Genomic DNA, 16605 nt, shown 5'->3' with positions numbered 1-16605 from the left:
AAAGCATGCTGGCGGGACGCACATGGTCATTACTGCCAGTCAGTTTTGTTTTCCTAATGCTGGTTTGAAAGAGTTTTGATTATCAAATGGAATAATGACCTTTATTACAGATGGAAGCATTGCATTGGCCTTTTAACTGGCACACTTCTCCACTCCAAACTGGTGTTTAGGAATTAATTTAGCTACGTCCTGGTAACATCCTTTGTGATGGCTCAAGACTGTGGTGACAGGGGCAGATTGCTCCCAAAGAAAAATGCTGGACTTTCAGGGAAACGAACAGGGGAACTATTCTTGCTGACCACAGGGGACTGCTTTTCATCAAGTCCCTCTGTTCCTTTATCCATGCTCACCTTCCTCACTGGAGATGCGAATGTCCCTCTGGCAGCCCTTGGGCAAAGGATAAAACGTCCTGAGGAGCAGTTTGAACTCTCTGGGGGTGAAAAAGAAAACGCTAGAGGGATTTAAGATTCAGAAGAGTAACCAAACAACAGCTTGAACAAAGATTTGGGACTTTGGCAGAGTTTCCCCAGCCCCAGGGCCTGTCCTCCCCGCACCCACCCCACCCCACCCCCACCCCCGCCTCCCATAGATGCTTCCCATTTGTCAGCTCAGCCCCACGCCAGGCGCTTTTCCAGCGTCTCCAGTCAATCCAAAGGAGGGGGTGGTTGGACCAGAGCCTTCATCAGAGGAGCTTTAAAAGACCCCAAGTTGATTTCATTTTTGAGGATAACGGCCTTGCTATGAAAAGGAGAGAAAGGAGGTCTTGGTGGTGGGTAAGGACGGGAGTTCAGTGTCCCTGGGAATCGGAAAGCTTCTTTAAGCCACAAGAAACGGCCACAATAGCTCCAGACGTCCTGCCAGAAAGCAGTGGGGGAGGGAGGGGAGCGTCTTGTGCCTCTGTCCAGATGTTTTTAGGTTGGCACAGACCTGAGAAATCAGCTGGCGTCTCTTGTGGGGTGCCTGGGCTCTTGTCTGGGGTGGCGCTGGACCGCGGGTGCAGCGCTCGGCTTCAGGGTCGAGGACCGCGGTCTGGTGATGCTGTCGGCGCTCTGGGTAGTAAGCGCACCCTGGGGACCCGGGAAGCCCGGCCGGTAGCTGTGCGGGGATGGCAGGGGCTGTGAGTGTGTCCCATGACTGTCAGGCGTGAGACAGTGCACGAACCGGAAGTTTTCCAGAGCAAGTTAAGTGGAGCCCCAAGCAGGCATGGCTGGGGGTGGAGACCGAGCCTCGGGCACGGCTCACAGGTGGGGGCGTGGTTCCTCCCCCGGCGGATACGGAAGTTCCAGGGATTACATGCTCTGGAAATTTGGAGAGCTCCTAGGCCTGAAGTCGCCCTTTCCGGCTGAAATGCTTCCCCAAGCCTGCTCACGGTCGCCTCCATCACATACCCGGAGCTGTGTCCTGGCCCCCGAGGTGGTGGTGGACAGTGCGGTCTTGGCGATGCGTGGGTGGAGTTGGTGGAAGAGGCGGACGGGTCGGCGCATGCGCACATAGCCGCCAGCGCATCCCTGGTCCTCCAGCCCCTTCCCCTTCCTCTGCCGGTCCGGCCTCGCTCTGCGACGGCCTAGCACTTTCCTTCCTTACCAGAACCTTGGCTTTTGAAAACAAATGCTCCAGTTCTCCCTGGGGGGCGAGAGCCCTTGGGCTTCCAGTACCCAGGCCCCCTTGTCCCTTTCTTTCCCGAAGAACCTCTAGGAAGCTAAGGGGACACGTTGGTTTCCAGACACTGTGGCGGGTGGTCTGCGCTTGGCGCTGCCCAAGCCCTCTGGCGGCCTCTAAGAGCTGATGGCAGCTGGGGCTCACTCAGGCCCCATCCTCCCGCGGCTGGGGGGCCTCCGAGGGTCCCCCTTAAGGTTCTCCGGGAGGATGAGGGGCCGCCAGAGGCCGGCCTCGCCCCGCCAGGTGTCCAGTGCTGCGCTCCGCCGACCACCCCCTTCTCTCTTCCAGCTCGAGCCTCCCGTTCATGCGGCGGCACCTGCGCTCCAGCCCCAGCCCCGTCATCCTCCGGCAGCTGGAAGAGGAAGCCAAGGCGCGGGAGGCGGCCACCACGGTGGACATCACCCAGGTCATGAGCAAGCTGGACCGCAGGAGCCAACTCAGAAAAGAGCCGCCTCCCAAATAAATCCACACTTGCTTCCTCCCGGGGTGGGGGAGGCAGGGCTGGAGGAGTCCTTTCTGCGTTCTTGGGGCGGTGGGCCGCTCGGGTTCACGCTGATTCCTCAGACCCCCGACCTGGGCTTCCCCCTACCCCTCCAGCTCGCCAGCGGCCTCAGGTGGGCAAAGGCAGGGGCTTGGGCACCTGACTCCATAGCTGTGACATCTGCCTGCTTCCCTCCGGAGCACTTGGGGTGAGAGCCAGAGAGAAAAGCCGCCTCCTGAACCGCCACTGGCTTTAGGACGTTCGGGAGGGCCCTCCCCACCCCTCCGCGTAGTTCTTTCAGGCAGGTTTGCTGTTTGTTTCCAGTGGCTTCAGGAAGCTCCTCCTCTAGTCTCTCCAAGTTAGACTTTGTCTCTAAAGCACTTGGAGACCCGCCCCCCGCCCTCCCCCCAAGGGGCTGCTTCAAGGTTCCTCGTCAAACCAGCCCAGAGCAGCTCTGCTGACACAGTTCTGTTGAGCCTGTTCTCAGTCCTGAGTTTTGAAGGCTGGCCGGGTCTCTCCTTCGTTTTTGCCTCCTCTCCCCCTGTTACACGATGCCAGGGGAGATTAGTAGCTTGTAGGAATGAAGGACTCAGGCTGGAGGCCTCAGGATGGGTCCAGGTAACACGGAGCATCTTTCTGGACAAAGGATGAAGGTGCTGATGTCTTCATTAGTAGAAGGAGGGATGGTTGGAGGTCTGTGACATTTTCAAAGTGAGTCAGAGTCAAAGATAGTTCTCTTCGGGTTATTTTCTAGATGTTGGTGCTTCCCTTCTTTGTAGCTTTAGATTAGGTGAGCCTGTGGCGGGGCGGTACTTTCTGTTGTTCCCAGTCAGAGACCAGTTTACACTCTGAAAGAGCAACTAGAGGCGCTTTGTTCCTCTCTCCTTTGAAGAATGCTGGAGTCCTCCTATGGGAGGGGCACCTCAAGGAGAAATTCCAGGTGATGAACCTTTTGTAAACTCACCTGAGTGGGGGACAGTACCTCACCATGTGGAGTCTAATGCTTTAGATCTAATTAGTTCTGCATCAATGCATTATGTGAATGGATGGATGGATGAATTGATGAGTGGGTGGATGGATGGATGGAGGGATAAGTCGATGGATGAGTGGGCAGAGCCTTGGGTTTGGAGAAGGCCTCCTAGGCTTTGGTCCTCATTCTCCTGCTAGCCAGGTAGTCTTCAGCAAGTCTCTTCACCTCTATGCTTTGTGATTTGTGAACTGAGGCGCTGGGGCCAGATCCATGCTTCTTAGACCAGACTCAGTGAATTCCAGGAGGATACCCAGCCTGGGGCATCAGTTTTACTTGAAGATTTGGAATGGGAGGAAAGATAGATAATTTTTAAAATTTCACATTAAAATAATCATGAATATATTATGAATTAGACTGCAAGATGTACATGAATTTTTAAGATGAAATTTGAGACATCAAAGCCATCTCATGCCTGGCTGTGGCAGATTCAGGCTCTGCCCTCAGACTCCTGGGACAGCGTGGCTCCCCGGCTCTCCTGCTGTTTGTCCTACTTTAACGGGAAAGTTTGCGGAGCATGATCTGGAGGTATTTGCCACCCCTTGTAGTTACCGTGTGTGAGCTGAGTTTGTGCACCCAGCAGAGTGGGGGTGGCTGGTGGGCGTGTTGAAGTGCACCTTGAACCTTCAGGTCATGGAGTGTGTCTTGTTCATCTGTGACTCAACTGTTCACCTGCCCATTCCTCACTTGTGAGACATGTCTGCTTCACACGACTCTCGTCCTCCAGCAGAGTACTGGGTGCTCCAGGTCAGACACGTAGTAGGTCTGGCACAGATGCTGCTGGAAACCTCATGTCAGATACACAAGGACCCCACAATCCAAGCAGAGGCGTAGGCCTGTCAACAAAGTAGGTTATCGTCCTTTATTGGACACGTGAGCCCCATTGAAGGAAGGCGGATGACAAATGTCTTCTGGATGGCAGCAGTTACACTCCACACGTCTTTGATTCTATTATTATTAGAGTAGAGTTAGGTTACATATTATGTTGGCTTCATGTGTACGGCATAGTGATTCAGTGTTTTTATGGGTTGTACTCTTGTCTAAAGTTATTGTGAAGCCTTGGCCGTGCCCCCGTGCTGTGCATTATGCCCTGGCACCCGGCTTATTTTATACCCAGTAGTTTGTGCCTCTTAATCCACACCCACCGATGGATTTTAAACGCCTGCTTTGTGTGCAGGCCTGTGGTGGGGGCTCTGGCCCAGCTGCAAACGTGGACAGATGTCTTCTGCCCTCACGGGGCTGACGAGGGTGCGAGCGCATCCAGGCTGGGCAGTGCGCAACACCGACGTGCTGGAAGAACCTGGGGATGGAGAACTGTCTGGCCTGGGGACTCAAGGGGTCCACCGGGAAATTCTCATGTTCCGAAGGAAGAAACCACAGGTCCCTCCCCAGTTTTGAGGTTTTGGAAGTGTGTCTGCTTCTGTACTCCAGCCGCGGGCCCCGCCCCTGCCGGCTTAGTCTCTGCTCTCCATCCCTGTTAGCCCCACAGGGCCTCTTTGACTCTCAATGATATAAAAACAGTATTTATCTGGACAATATTGTTGCTACATTTAAATTAGTGTCATACTCCTTATTATGCCCTGTACTTAGGTACCTTCTCGATTCTGTTATTATCATATTTTAAACAGTCTGAGTTTCTCTACCCATATGGGGTGTATCTGATGCTAGAAGATAAGTTGTGCTACAGAGTGCCAGGGATGTCTCTGTAGAATTCCAGTGTGAAGCTTGGCTTTTAGAGAAGAGACTGCTTTTGTTGTGAGCGTTGAGTGGAAATACACGGGCTAGAGAGTCGAGTAGAGTGCTTTGGGAAATGCCCGGCGTGAGTGCTCAGCAGATGCTGGCGGCTGTGAGCGGCGTCACATCCACTGTTATTATTACTGTCCTCACTGTCATTCTCACCACCTCCACCAGCGTCATCACCACCAGCATCCCCTCCACCAGCGTCACCATCGTCGTCCTCCCTGTCACCGCCATCCCTAGCAGCTTCACACTCTTGAAGCGCATGCTCCGTTGCATGTCCGTGTTGCCCAGTACAGTGACCTACCATTCTTTATTATTTAGGGCATTTAAAGCCCTGTTGACCCACACCGTCTTGCCTCTGTCCTCGCTGAGAATCCGGCCCTCCAGGGACCACTAGGATATATCCGAGGGGAGGAGAGCAGGGCGTCACAGTCCTGTGGCCTGTCCGCAGTTCTGGGTGAGGGCTGACCAGCAGCAGGCAGTGACTGATCAGGCTGTGGTGGGAAGGCTGACGCTGGGGTGGGCAGAGGAGATGACGGACAGAAGAAACAGGGAGTTGGCTCGTGTGGATTTTCCACCGTGGGGTCGAGTGTGCTCACTTGCTTTGGGGGACAGCGGAGATGGGGAGAGTGAGAGGGGGCAGGAAGGGGGGACTGGTGCAGAGCATGCAGCCCCGGAAGGTGGCCCCCTCCTCCCGCCTGCTCCCAGGAAGTGGCCGCAGGGTCTCCTCCAAATTCCCAGCTGGCTTCTGGACGGGACGTGAATGGCATCCCTGTACCATCTGCTTTGCCTTTCATGAAAGCCTGAGCTCGTGCTCTCATGTCAGCGGCCTGCTCCACGCCATCGCGTTCTCCTGGGAAAATAAACAGCACAAAGCGAAGCTGAGCTCGCCATCACTGTGTCTCTGTCGCATCATTTCTCTGCCATGTGCCTTGCACGCGCTGCTTTGCCATTTCACGCCCGCGGTGGGTGTGGCCTGGGCTGCCGGGGCTGTGGCGAGCGGGGATCGTGGTGGAAGCGGGCGGAAGAGGCATCTTGCTCGAGTGTCCAGGGCCTGTTGGGCTGTGTCCAGGGCTGCTCACCCAGAAGGAAGGACCTTCTCAGGACAGGTGAGTGAAGCCGGATGGGAGCTGCCTCTTTACCTGTCCTGTCGTTCACCCCGGGGAGGAGCAGGTGCTGGGGGAGGGGGGTGGGCTGTGGGAGAGCCCAGAGTCGGGTGGGGGTGCGTGCCGTCAAGTCCCCTGGGTCAGGCTGCCTCATCTCCGTGGGCCTCAGTGTTTTAATCTGTGAAGTGGGGTCATAACAGGAATTGATCACAGGCTTAATGAGTGAGGTTTAAGGTGATGCCCTGAGGTGCGGGTGTCCTCGGTGAACTGGAGGAAGGAGAACCTTGCTGCCCCACCCCCCGTCTCTCTGAACAAAGCCTGGTCTCAGTGTGGCGTATTGGCTCAGCACCCCAAGTCCTGCCCAAACCCTGTAGGCAACAGGCTGGCAATGTGGATCAGTAGGCAAGCAAGGGCTTTGAGGGTTACACGGACCTGGGGTCAGAGTCTCATTTGGTCACGGTAAGAGTTAACAATCGCCGAGTAGCAAGTTCGCACCAACGGCCACCATTTATGAGCTCGCGGTTGGCTGGGTGAGGCTTTGCAGGATTTCCGGGCACACCGTCAAGGTGTCTCGGGCTGTGTGAGTTCTCACTGGGGGCTCAGGAAGAGTCTGCTTCCAGGTTGTTGGAAGGATCCCAGCTCTTGTTGCAGGACCCAGGGCCCCATTTTTTGCTGGCTGCTCTCAGCTTCCAGAAGCCGCCCAAACTCCTTGCCACCTGCTCCCCACTCTCCATCTTCAAAACCAACCATGGAGAACCCCGGCTTGTTGGATTTTTATCACGAGCCTCTGACTTCTGTCTCTGGCGTCTAGACTCAGGATTGAAGGGTTCAGGTGAAGAGCTCAGTGTCACCAGAACGATTCAGAGTCACCTATGCCTTATCTCACGGCATGATCATGGGGGTGGCCGCCCAACACGTTCACAGCTCACACCCATCCTGAGGTCTTAGTGGCCACCTTAAAGTTCTACATTCTGTAGTCACCGGCTTGCAGTGGGAGCCTGGGGATGGTCCCAATCCGCTCCGTCCTCAACATTCTGGTCACTAAAACGGGGCAGTTGTAGATTCACAGGGAACTGGCACAGAGGAGGTCTTCATAACCCGCAGGGCCACATATCTGACAGTCACCTCCCAAACCCTCCATCACGGCCATTCCCTGCAGACTGTCCTGCAGGGGAGACGTGAGTCCCTGTAGGAGGCGGCGTCAGAAGCACAGGGCTCAGCTTCTCACACGACCTGGCTCTTGCTTACTTGCAAAGCAGTGCCCTCGGTGTTTGTGAGGCTTTGGCCCCCAACTCAGGTTCCCCTCCAGTGAGTCTGGGGTCTGCATTTATAACGGACACCCCGTGTGATGCTGACCTGTAAGCATCCATTGGGCATCACACATGTAAAATGTGGAGCCGGTGAGCCCAGTTGCAAAGCCTGCTGACCATCCCTGCGTTCCTGGGCTTGGCTCCTGGAAGCCTTAGCTTTCTCATCTGTAAAATGGGCATAGTAAGTGTTAGTTGCTCTGGAGGTACCTGCAATAATTCACATCAAGTTTGCAGCCCAGAAACTCAAATTTCTGAGCTTCTCGAGCATGTTAATAATAATCACGATGGTGATTAGTAGGCATAGTAACCCGGTGGCCCTGGGTCAGGGCCTTGGCTCTGGTTGGTAGGCCTGTCTGAGCAGTGGATCAGCATCGGTGGCTGCGAGCTGCTGTTTCAGAATCTTGCTTGAGCTTCAGGGAGCAATGGGAGAGGGTGGGGCCCCCACCCCCCAAGGGCTGAGCCCCGGTGGTCTCCAGGCCTTGCTTTTCTTCTGAGGGCTGCTGGGAGTCTGCCCGCCCGCCCTTCCCTCTTCAGGCTGGGGCCCGCAGCCACCTTCCTTCGGGCCCAGGCGACGCCCCCTCTGGGCCGTGGGGCTGTGATGGTTTCACAGAGGGCTTGTGCTTCCCTGAGGCCAGTCCTCTCTTGGTGGCAGATTTGGTCCACCTCTCCCGGGCACAGCCCAGGACCGGCCCAGCCCCCAGCCCAGACCGCACCAGGCTGCCAAGTGCTGCTCAGCTGCGGCGGCAGGCCCTGGGGGACACAAACCCGGCGGGGGAGAGGCGAGACAAGCGAGCTTCCCTGCCCAGGACTTGGATCCTGACGCCCCCATCTACTTGCACGGAGCTCTCGGGCTCCTTCAGCTGACCGGCCCCGGTTCCCTGCTCCTGCCCCGCTGGTCGGGGACCCAGGGCCAAAGCCGCCCAGGGCGGTTGCCTCAAGGAGCCGCCTTATCTGTATTTCCAGTCTCCTCCTCCCCCGGGGGCCCAGGCCCTGCTGCGGTGCCCGTGGGAGGTGCAGGAGAGGGTGGCGGTGGATGAGAGTCGGGGCTCAGGACGCGGCGGCAGGTCTCAGGCCTGGAAGGGTCCGCACAAGCCAGGGCTCCTTGCCCCACCTCCAGTGCTCTGTGGAAAGGGTTTTACGTGCCTGCAGACCACAGGTGGCACCAAGGCAGGGCAGAGATAGGATGATGCTCGGTGGGTGGAGCCCGTGCTCCTGGAGAGTGGAGTTGATGGTCGAGGGGAAACCCCAGCCCGCAGCCAGCTCCCAGGCCTGGAGGAGCCTCCAGCTGTGCCCTGGGGAGGCGGCCAGGGCTTGGGGAAGCCTGTTCGAGGCTGTGCCATTCTCTCAGGGGGCTCGGGGCACCCCTCCCCGGTCCCCAGGGGCAACCGGACGGGCCTGGGCTCCAGCCTGGAGGGGGCAGCCCACGGCGGGGCCAGCTGTGCCCTCACTCCCCGTCTCTCTCCTTCTCTGCAGCCCGGCCAGCGGCTGGCTCCCAGCCCCCATCTGGCTGTGTACACCGGAACCTGCGCGCCCCCCTCTCCCTCCAGCCCCTTCTCCCAAAGCTGCCGCTCCCCTGGAAGGCCCTTCCGCTCGCCCAGCCGCTTCATCCGGAGGCCCAGCAGCACCGTCTGTCCCTCACCCATCAGCGTGGCCCTGGAGGGCTCCCCGGGGTCCGAGCAGAGGCGGGAGACCGATGTGTCAGGGGCGGTCGGCGGGGCCTCCATGGATCAGCCCCGGCCCCGGGCCCAGCCCAAGGCGCGTGTGCGCCTGTCCCTCGGGCGGTTCCTGAGACGAGGCTGTTTGGCGTCCCCGGTCTTCGCCCGGCTCTCCCCAAAGTGTCCCGCTGTGTCCCACGGCAAGGTGCAGCCCCTGGGGGATGCCAGCCGGCAGCTATCAAGACCGAGGCCCCGGAGAGCAGCCAAGTAAGGATGGAGGGGGTAGTGTGTGTGTGTGTGCACGCGTGCTCATGGGGAGTGTGTGCACGCACATGGGGATTGTGTGTGTGCACATGAATTGTGTGTGTGCGCACACAGGGATTGTGTGTGCGTGCATGGGAGTGTGTGTGTGCACACGGGATTGTGTGTGTGCACACATGGGGAGTGTTTGTGTACACATGGGGATTGTGTGTACACGGGGATTGTGTGTGTGTGCACGAGATTGTGTGTGTGTGCACATGGGGATTCTGTGTGCACAATGGAGAATGTGTGTGTACACGGGGATTGTGTGCGTGTGTGCACACGGGGATTGTGTGTATGTGCACATGGGGATTGTGTGTATGTGCACACGGGATTGTGTGTATGTGTGCACACGGGGATTGTGTGTGTGTGCACATGGGGATTTTGTGTGTGTGAACATGGGGAGTGTGTGCGTGCACATGGGATTGTGTGTGTGCACACGGGGATTATGTGTGCACACGGGGATTGTGTGTGCACATGGGGATTGTGTGTGTGTGCACATGGGATTGTGTGTGTGTGTGCACATGGGGAGTGTGTGTGTGTGCACGGATTGTGTGTGTGTGCACATGGGATTGTGTGTGTGCACACGGGGATTATGTGTGCACATGGGGAGTGTGTGTGTGTGCACATGGGGAGTGTGTGTGTGCACATGGGATTGTGTGTGTGCACACGGGAATTATGTGTGCACATGGGGAGTGTGTGTGTGTGTACTCGGGGATTGTGTGTGTGCACATGAATTGTGTGCGTGCGTACACAGGGATTGTGTGTGCGTGCATGGGAGTGTGTGTGTGCACATGGGATTGTGTGTGTGCACATGGGGAGTGTGTGTGCACACAGGGATTGTGTGTGTGTGCACGTGGGTATTCTGTGTGCACACATGGAGAGTGTGTGTGTACACGGGGATTGTGTGCGTGTGTGCACACGGGGATTGTGTGTGTGTGCACATGGGGAGTGTGTGTGCATACCGGATTGTGTGTGTGCACATGGGATTGTGTGTGTGTGCACACGGGGATTGTGTGTATGTGCACACGGGATTGTGTGTGTGTGCACACGGGGATTGTGTGTGTGTGCATACACGGGATTGTGTGTGTGCACATGGGGAGTGTGTGCACACACGGGGATTGTGTGTGTGCATGAGATTGTGTGCACACGGGGATTGTGTGGTGTGTACACGGGGATTTTGTGTGTGTGCACATGGGGAGTGTGTGTGTGTGCACATGGGATTGTGTGTGTGCACACGGGGATTATGTGTGCACATGGGGAGTGTGTGTGTGTGCACAGATTATGTGCGTGTGCACATGGGGATTGTGTGTGTGTGTGTGCACATGAGGAGTTTGTGTGTGTGTGCGTGCACACAGGATTGTGTGTATGTGTGCACATGGGTGTCTGGTGAGGACCCAGGTTCTGTGGTCTGGGGTCTAGGGCCTGGGGGCTGGGCAGATGGAGAGGGGAGAGTGCCGGGTGAGGAGGAGGATTCTGGAAAGCAGACCCCATGGACAAACCTTTGACCTCCAGACCCTTTCCAGACTCAGCGCCGCCCTGTGCGGTCTTTCTAGGGGAAAGTGACGTGGCGTGGAAGTGATCCAGCCGAGTCCGGCTCTTCATCCCCTTGGACTATACAGCCCATGGATTGTTTTTCTTTTCCATCTTCCCCCCTTTCTATTAACATGCTCTTCCAGGCTTCTCTGGTGGCTCAGTGGTAAAGAATCCACCCGCAATGCAGGAGACCCAGGTTCGATCCCTGGAGGAGGGAATGGCTACCTGCTCCAGTATTCCAGCCTGGAGAATTCCATGGACCGAGGGGCCTGGTGGGCTACAGTCCATGGGGTCGCAAAGAGTCAGAAATGACTTAGTAACTAAACAACAACACAATCCTCTTCCACTCACCCTGCCCAACTAAAACCTTGGCCTAATGAGTTTGTTGCATTTTTAAAAGGTCCGGAAATTTCAGTGGCAGTGCTGGGACCCACAGGTGGTGCTGGGCCCCGGTCCCCTCCCCTGCCTTGGGGGCCCTCTCCTCCCCCACCCGCTCTTGCACACATCTGCCCTGGGGAGCACTCAGTGGGGCTACAGGGTGCTGACAGTGTGCAGCCTCCATTCAGGGCTGGCCCCTGTTATCCCCGCTATGGGCGGCAAAGCAAGAAGGACCTCTGAGAGCCCCCTGCCCGAGGCAGCTCTCTGGTGAAGAACAGGGGCTCCGGGGTGCACTTGAGGGCTCCGGGCTCCTGGGCAGAAAGAAGAGTTATGGACAGTGCAACACAAAGGCAGCCCCGCCTTTGTTTGGTCTTGGGGGAGACAGCGCGGAGCACCCCTCCACCCTCTGCTATGCTCCTGCATTTTGGCCATGCGTGGTCTTGGAGACGGCGGCTCCGTGCTGAGGCCGTAGGTTGCCATGGATACCCAAGTCTCCAGCCTTGGCTGTGCTCTGTGCATCTGGGGTGGGGGGATTCAGGGGGAAAGAACTTGTCCGTTGATTCCTCCTGATGGGCTCTGCTGAGGGAACGCTCTAGTTTGTGGCCACAGTGGTCTTGGGGCTTTTGAAAACCTCTGTGCTCCGTGGCCACCACTTCATTAGAAGGCAGTTTAAAGGGGCTGAGGCCTGGGTCCCGGTATGTTCTACAGGAATATCTGGAATTCATCAAAACCGAAAAAACTGAAGCCCCTTGAAAAGGGAAATAAAGCGTTCCCTGAATTATCCTTCGTTCAGCAGGAAAACAGAGCCTCCCTCGACACCCAGTGAACGGGGTACCCCCCCCAGCCCCGAGTGGGTCACCGCACACACAGCTTCCAGAAAGGCGCCTGGGTCTGTGCCTCCTCGGGGGGTTGGGTGAGCTGGGTGTGGTGACCTTCTGTCTCCACACACTGCTCTGCTCATGTGTCTGAAGCTTTTTCCAGATCAAGATGGACGTGCCCATGGGAAGCGGGGCCTGTCTGATGGACTCGGAGGACCCGGGCCCCGGAGCACGAGGTGACCAGGCCACAGAAAAGGAGGTCATCTGCCCCTGGGAGAGCCCCGCAGAGGGCCACGCTGGCTGAGCCTGGGGCCTTGGGCCAGGAAGTTGCTCCCACAGACTCTGCAGGATGGGGCCACGGGACCCGCTGTCTCTGGGACCAGAGTGCACGAAGATCACACGTGGGGGCCGGAGGGACAAGATGGGTGGACTCTGCAGAAGAGCGCTCTGGGTGGGTGCCCCGTGGCCAGCCTTTCCCTTGCCCCCATCTTTCCTCTTGTCATCAGAAGAAAGGCATGTGGACCAGAGGACTTGACTTGCTGCCTTAAAACCAATAAAAGGTTACCTTGTCTAAGTGTTTTTGGATCGGAATGCTAGCGTACATCTAGTTTTATAAGCTATCTGTGAGTTCTCGCCTGCTAAGTCCCTCCAGTCGTGTCCAACTCTTTTGCAACCCCATGGACTGTAGCCCCCTAGGCTCCTCTCTCCAGGGGATTCTCCAGGCAAGACTTCTGGAGTGGGTTGCCATGCTCTCCTCCAGGGGATCTTCCTGATCCAGGGATCAAACCCTGGATCTCCTGCATCTTCTGCATTGGCAGGTGGGTTCTTTACCACTGGTGCCACCTGGGAGAAGGAAATGGCAACCCACTCCAGGGTTCTTGCCTGGAGAATTCCAGGAACAGGGGAGCCTGGTGGGCTGCCGTCTCTGGGGTTGCACAGAGTCGGACACGACTGAAGAGACTTAGCAGCAGCAGCCACCTGGGAAGCCCTTTATGAGATCTTATTTATGCGATAAACTCAGGTCTTGGTTTTCCGCACCAAGGGAACTGAATCGCCTCCAAGAGCTCCCTGCTTGTATAATTGGTTTGTGCTTGATGCCCTCATCAACTGAGCTCCTCAGGGGGAGCTTGGGGCTGGGCCACCACACAGGAAGAGGGGGCTGGGAAAGACATCCTCCTGGAGTGCCAGGCTTGCTCAGATCCACCCAGAAGCAGAGGGCAAGGTGGGATGAGGTGGACCAGGGAACTGCTAGGGGAATAGCTGGAGAAAGGGGTGGGGCTCTCGGACCGCAGCGCAGGGCCGACCTTTGGGGAGGCGGGGGGCGGGGGCCCTGGATGGTGGAGCAGTTCCAGGACCGTCTTGGCGAGTTTGCCGGGGTGTCCTTGAGCCTGTGTCTTTCGAGGGTGGCTGCGCATTTGGACCCTGCTGTAAGGGCGTTGGCTGGGAGCCTCCACGGGCGGCCTGACCGTGGCGTGGACACGCTGGGGCCGCTCCCAGAGGTTTGCGCCCCGGTCGCCCTTCGCTCCCAGCTCTTCTCCAGTTGTGAACTCAGCATGCTGGACAGAGCGCCCCCACGGTGAGTCTCTGCAGGGCCCTGGGCAGCCAGCCGGACATCTCACTTCGTGGAATTCCTCTAGAGCCCTGGTTCTCAACCAGGGCCCAACTTGTCACAGGGGACGTTGAGCAGTGTCCGGAGACATCTTCAGTTGCCATGGCTGGGGTGGGCCTCTGCTGGGTTGGGGTGGGGGTTTCCTGAAGTCCAGTAGGTAGAGACCAAAGTGAAAGTGAAAGTCACTCAGTCGTGTCCGACTCTTTGCGACCCCATGGACTGACTATACAGTCCGTGGAATTCTCTAGGCCAGAATACTGGAGTGGGTAGCTGTTCCCTTCTCCAGCGGATCTTCCAGACCCAGGGATCGAACCGGGGTCTCCTGCATTGCAGGCGGATTCTTTACCAACTGAGCCACCAGGGAAGGTGCTAAGTGAACTACAATGTGGGACTGCCCCCACCCGCTCCTCGACAGAGGACGACGGGCTCTGAAGTCTCAGCCGCAGTGGAGGAAGCCGGAACAGAGGTCACAGGTCACTGCTTGTGTGCTGGACGCTGCTGGTTTCTGCCCAAAGCCCTGAAGTGTTGCCCTGAAGGGTCCACTGCGATCATGCTTGAACTGGGCAGTGGGTTGAAATTAAGGGTTATGTGGTGAATAAAACATTTCTTAAAAGTTGCCTGGAGCCTTCCCTGGTGGACCAGAGCTTAAGGCTTCCCCTCCCAACGCAGGGGCTTCAGGTTCGATCCCTGGTCAGGGAGCGAGGATCCCACAGGCCTTGCAGCTCAAAAACCAAAACATAAAACAGAAGCAATACTGTAACAAATTCAATAAAGACTATAAGAATGGTCACATTAAAAAAAAAAAAAAAGCTTAAAAAAAAGATGCCTGGAAGGTCCTCGTAGAAAAAAAGGTAAGTGGTTTGCCAAACCACTTATTATGTTCTTCACCTTTAATCCTCAGAATTCAAGAGCCTCTCACTTTTAACCTCAGACACTTACTTTATTTAGCCCACAAACACTGGGGCTGAGCCATCGCTCTGCACACATCAGGAGACGAGTGGGGGCGGGTAGCTGTGTCCCCCAAACCTGGATCTACTGCCCTGAGGGAAACTCAGAGGCTTCAGCTCTGAAATAGCATCTCATTTCAGATTCTACAGAGTCCCCTCTCTTGGGCTCACAGGAGTCCCTCAGGAAGGGGAAGGGAAACTTTCTCCGAGAGAGTGAGCAGTCAGCCACGTTTCTTGGAAGGTGAGCAGGCCAATCCATTGAAATGGCCTTCCCCGGTGGCTCAGACGGTAAAGAATCTGCCTGCCATGCAAGAGACCTGTATTTGGTCCCTGGGTCGGAAAGATCCCCTGGAGGAGGGCGCAGTACCCCAGTCCTGTGTTCCTGCCTGGAGAGTCCCATGGACAGAGGAGCCTGGTGGGCTGCAGTCCACAGGGTCACGGCTGGATGTGTTTCATTGCAAAGCTGGTCTGAAAGGAGATGAGGGGCAAATCCACGTCCTCCCGGCAGCCAGTGTGTCTGGAGACGAGGAGAATCTCAGCACCGGGCTCGCACACTCGTGCCCCCAGGCACCCGGGGTCCTGCAGGGAACCCCGCCCGGCATCTGGTGATGGATGATGGACTCTGGTTGCCTGAGCTGAGCATGTGTGCGTGCCAAGTGGCTTCAGCTGCGTCCGACTCTTTGCGACCCTAGGGACGGTCACCTCCAGGGCCCTCTTCTGTCTCCTGAGTTGGCAGGTGGGCTTTTTACCACTAGTGCTGCCTGGGCAAGCCCCGCGCTAGGGGGAAGTGCAGTCACAGAGAACCCCAGGAGGAAGGAAGGCAGTGGTCCACACGGGAAGGAATTTCTGTCTCCACCACATGCTGTTCAAAGGCAGGGAAGGCCCAGGGTGAGTGGCCTCCAGGGAAGAGAGACAGTCAAGGGACTGGTATGCTTTGTGCCAGCCCAGGGCGCCGGGGCCCTCAGGAGCCTACAGGCCGAGCTGGGTAGGGGCGAGGGGACACAGGTCTCGGGCTCCTCGGCCTCAGAGGCCCTGCCCTGCACTCTGGGGACGGTCCCCTCCCAAGGCTTCACCAGAAGGGGGAGTCCCAGGCTCACGGATCCCCAGAGAGGCAGCTTTTCCTCCTGGGGACTTGAGACTGGAGTGAGAAGGAAGCGGGCCAGGAGGAAGGTCCTCTCCTGGTTGGAAAGCCAGAGAGACGGATGCGGGGAGCGGAAGGGACCGGGCCTCCCCCTGTGCTCGGAGCCTCCGGAGCCGCTGAGCTGCAGGCTGATGGTGGCCTGTGGGGGTCTCCTGGCTGCTGCGTCCTGGGGGCTACCGGGGGGCTGGGCCATTTCTAGTGGCTTTGGTGAGTGTTGAGACTCTGCAGAAAAACTCCCGCAGGAAGAAAACTCCCTCCTCAGCCTGTGGACCATGGCCAAGAGAATCCCTCGCGTGGAAGGTCATCTCTGCGTGTCCACCCCCGACTTCCGGACGCAAACTGATTAACTCGCTTCCTCTGTCCCTGCAGGTTGCCCAGATGGCGCTGGTGATCAAGAACCCACCTGCCAAGCAGGAGAGGTGAGAGACAGGTCCGATCCTGGGTCGGGAAGATCCCCTGGAGAAGGAAGTGGCAGCCCACTCCAGGATTCTTGCCTGGAGAATCCCGTGGACAGAGGAGCCTGGTGGGCTACAGCCCATGGGGTCACAAGAGTCGGACACGACTGAGTGCACCCACACGCATCTTTCCCTGCTCAGCCTGAGCGGCTCATCAGCTCCCTCGTTGGGCAGGTGAGGCTGGAAGCTAGGCCAGGCAGAGGCACCTGGACGGGGGCTGATGCACCGGGAAGTTAGCAGAGTCGGGGCTCTTGGCATCTTTGCGTGGACGCAGAAGACAGAAAGGTCCAGGTTCCTGGAGAACAGAGAAGTGAGGAGCTGCTTCCCTCCTTCTCTGGGGGTTCGGCCCTGAGGCTGCTGACGCCCCCACGCCCTCCCTGAGAGTGAAGTCTGACTGGAGACGTGCATGTGGTCCAAGTATCACACCCATCAGGTCTCAGCGT

At 57.4% G+C, this 16605-nt stretch overlaps 1 protein-coding gene and 2 long non-coding RNA genes across 31 annotated transcripts in view; 2 read left to right on the top strand and 1 right to left on the bottom strand.

Annotated features, from left to right (window-relative positions):
• Nucleotides 1-12584, top strand: part of RGS9 (regulator of G protein signaling 9) — a 60807-nt gene extending 48223 nt beyond the window's left edge. For 8 of the 29 annotated variants that reach the window (XR_015146992.1, XR_015146995.1, XR_015146990.1 and 5 more), the window contains 4 exons: nt 1948-2065; nt 8797-9245; nt 10958-12081; nt 12174-12584. Coding sequence is in view for 14 of the 29 variants with exons in the window: in XM_086355820.1 (XP_086211946.1) it covers nt 5528-6016; nt 8797-9245; nt 12164-12314 (1089 nt within the window). In the remaining 15 variants the exon portion in view is untranslated. Of the gene's footprint in view, nt 1-668; nt 774-1947; nt 6017-8796; nt 9246-10957; nt 12082-12163 lie in introns of those variants that run through there. The other 21 variants (XM_086355811.1, XM_086355808.1, XM_086355816.1 and 18 more) reach the window with 11 other exon arrangements.
• LOC147350930 (uncharacterized) lies at nt 302-1061 on the bottom strand. Its single transcript, XR_015147006.1, has 2 exons — nt 928-1061; nt 302-430 (listed from the first exon to the last, which is right to left on the bottom strand). It is a non-coding gene; the product is annotated as an uncharacterized LOC147350930 (long non-coding RNA).
• Nucleotides 12585-15739: 3155 nt separating the features above from the next.
• On the top strand, nt 15740-16226 carry LOC147350928 (uncharacterized). The gene is made up of 2 exons (XR_015146778.1): nt 15740-15914; nt 16077-16226. It is a non-coding gene; the product is annotated as an uncharacterized LOC147350928 (long non-coding RNA).
• The last annotated feature ends 379 nt before the right edge of the window (nt 16227-16605 follow it).

The sequence above is a fragment of the Bos grunniens genome, chromosome 19, assembly GCF_055505025.1.
Source record: "Bos grunniens cultivar Pamir isolate PY7600 chromosome 19, Bosgru_T2T1.0, whole genome shotgun sequence".
NCBI lineage: Eukaryota > Metazoa > Chordata > Mammalia > Artiodactyla > Bovidae > Bos > Bos grunniens.
The sequence above is the reverse complement of the archived record's forward strand: the minus strand, read 5'-3'. Positions and strand labels throughout refer to the sequence as shown.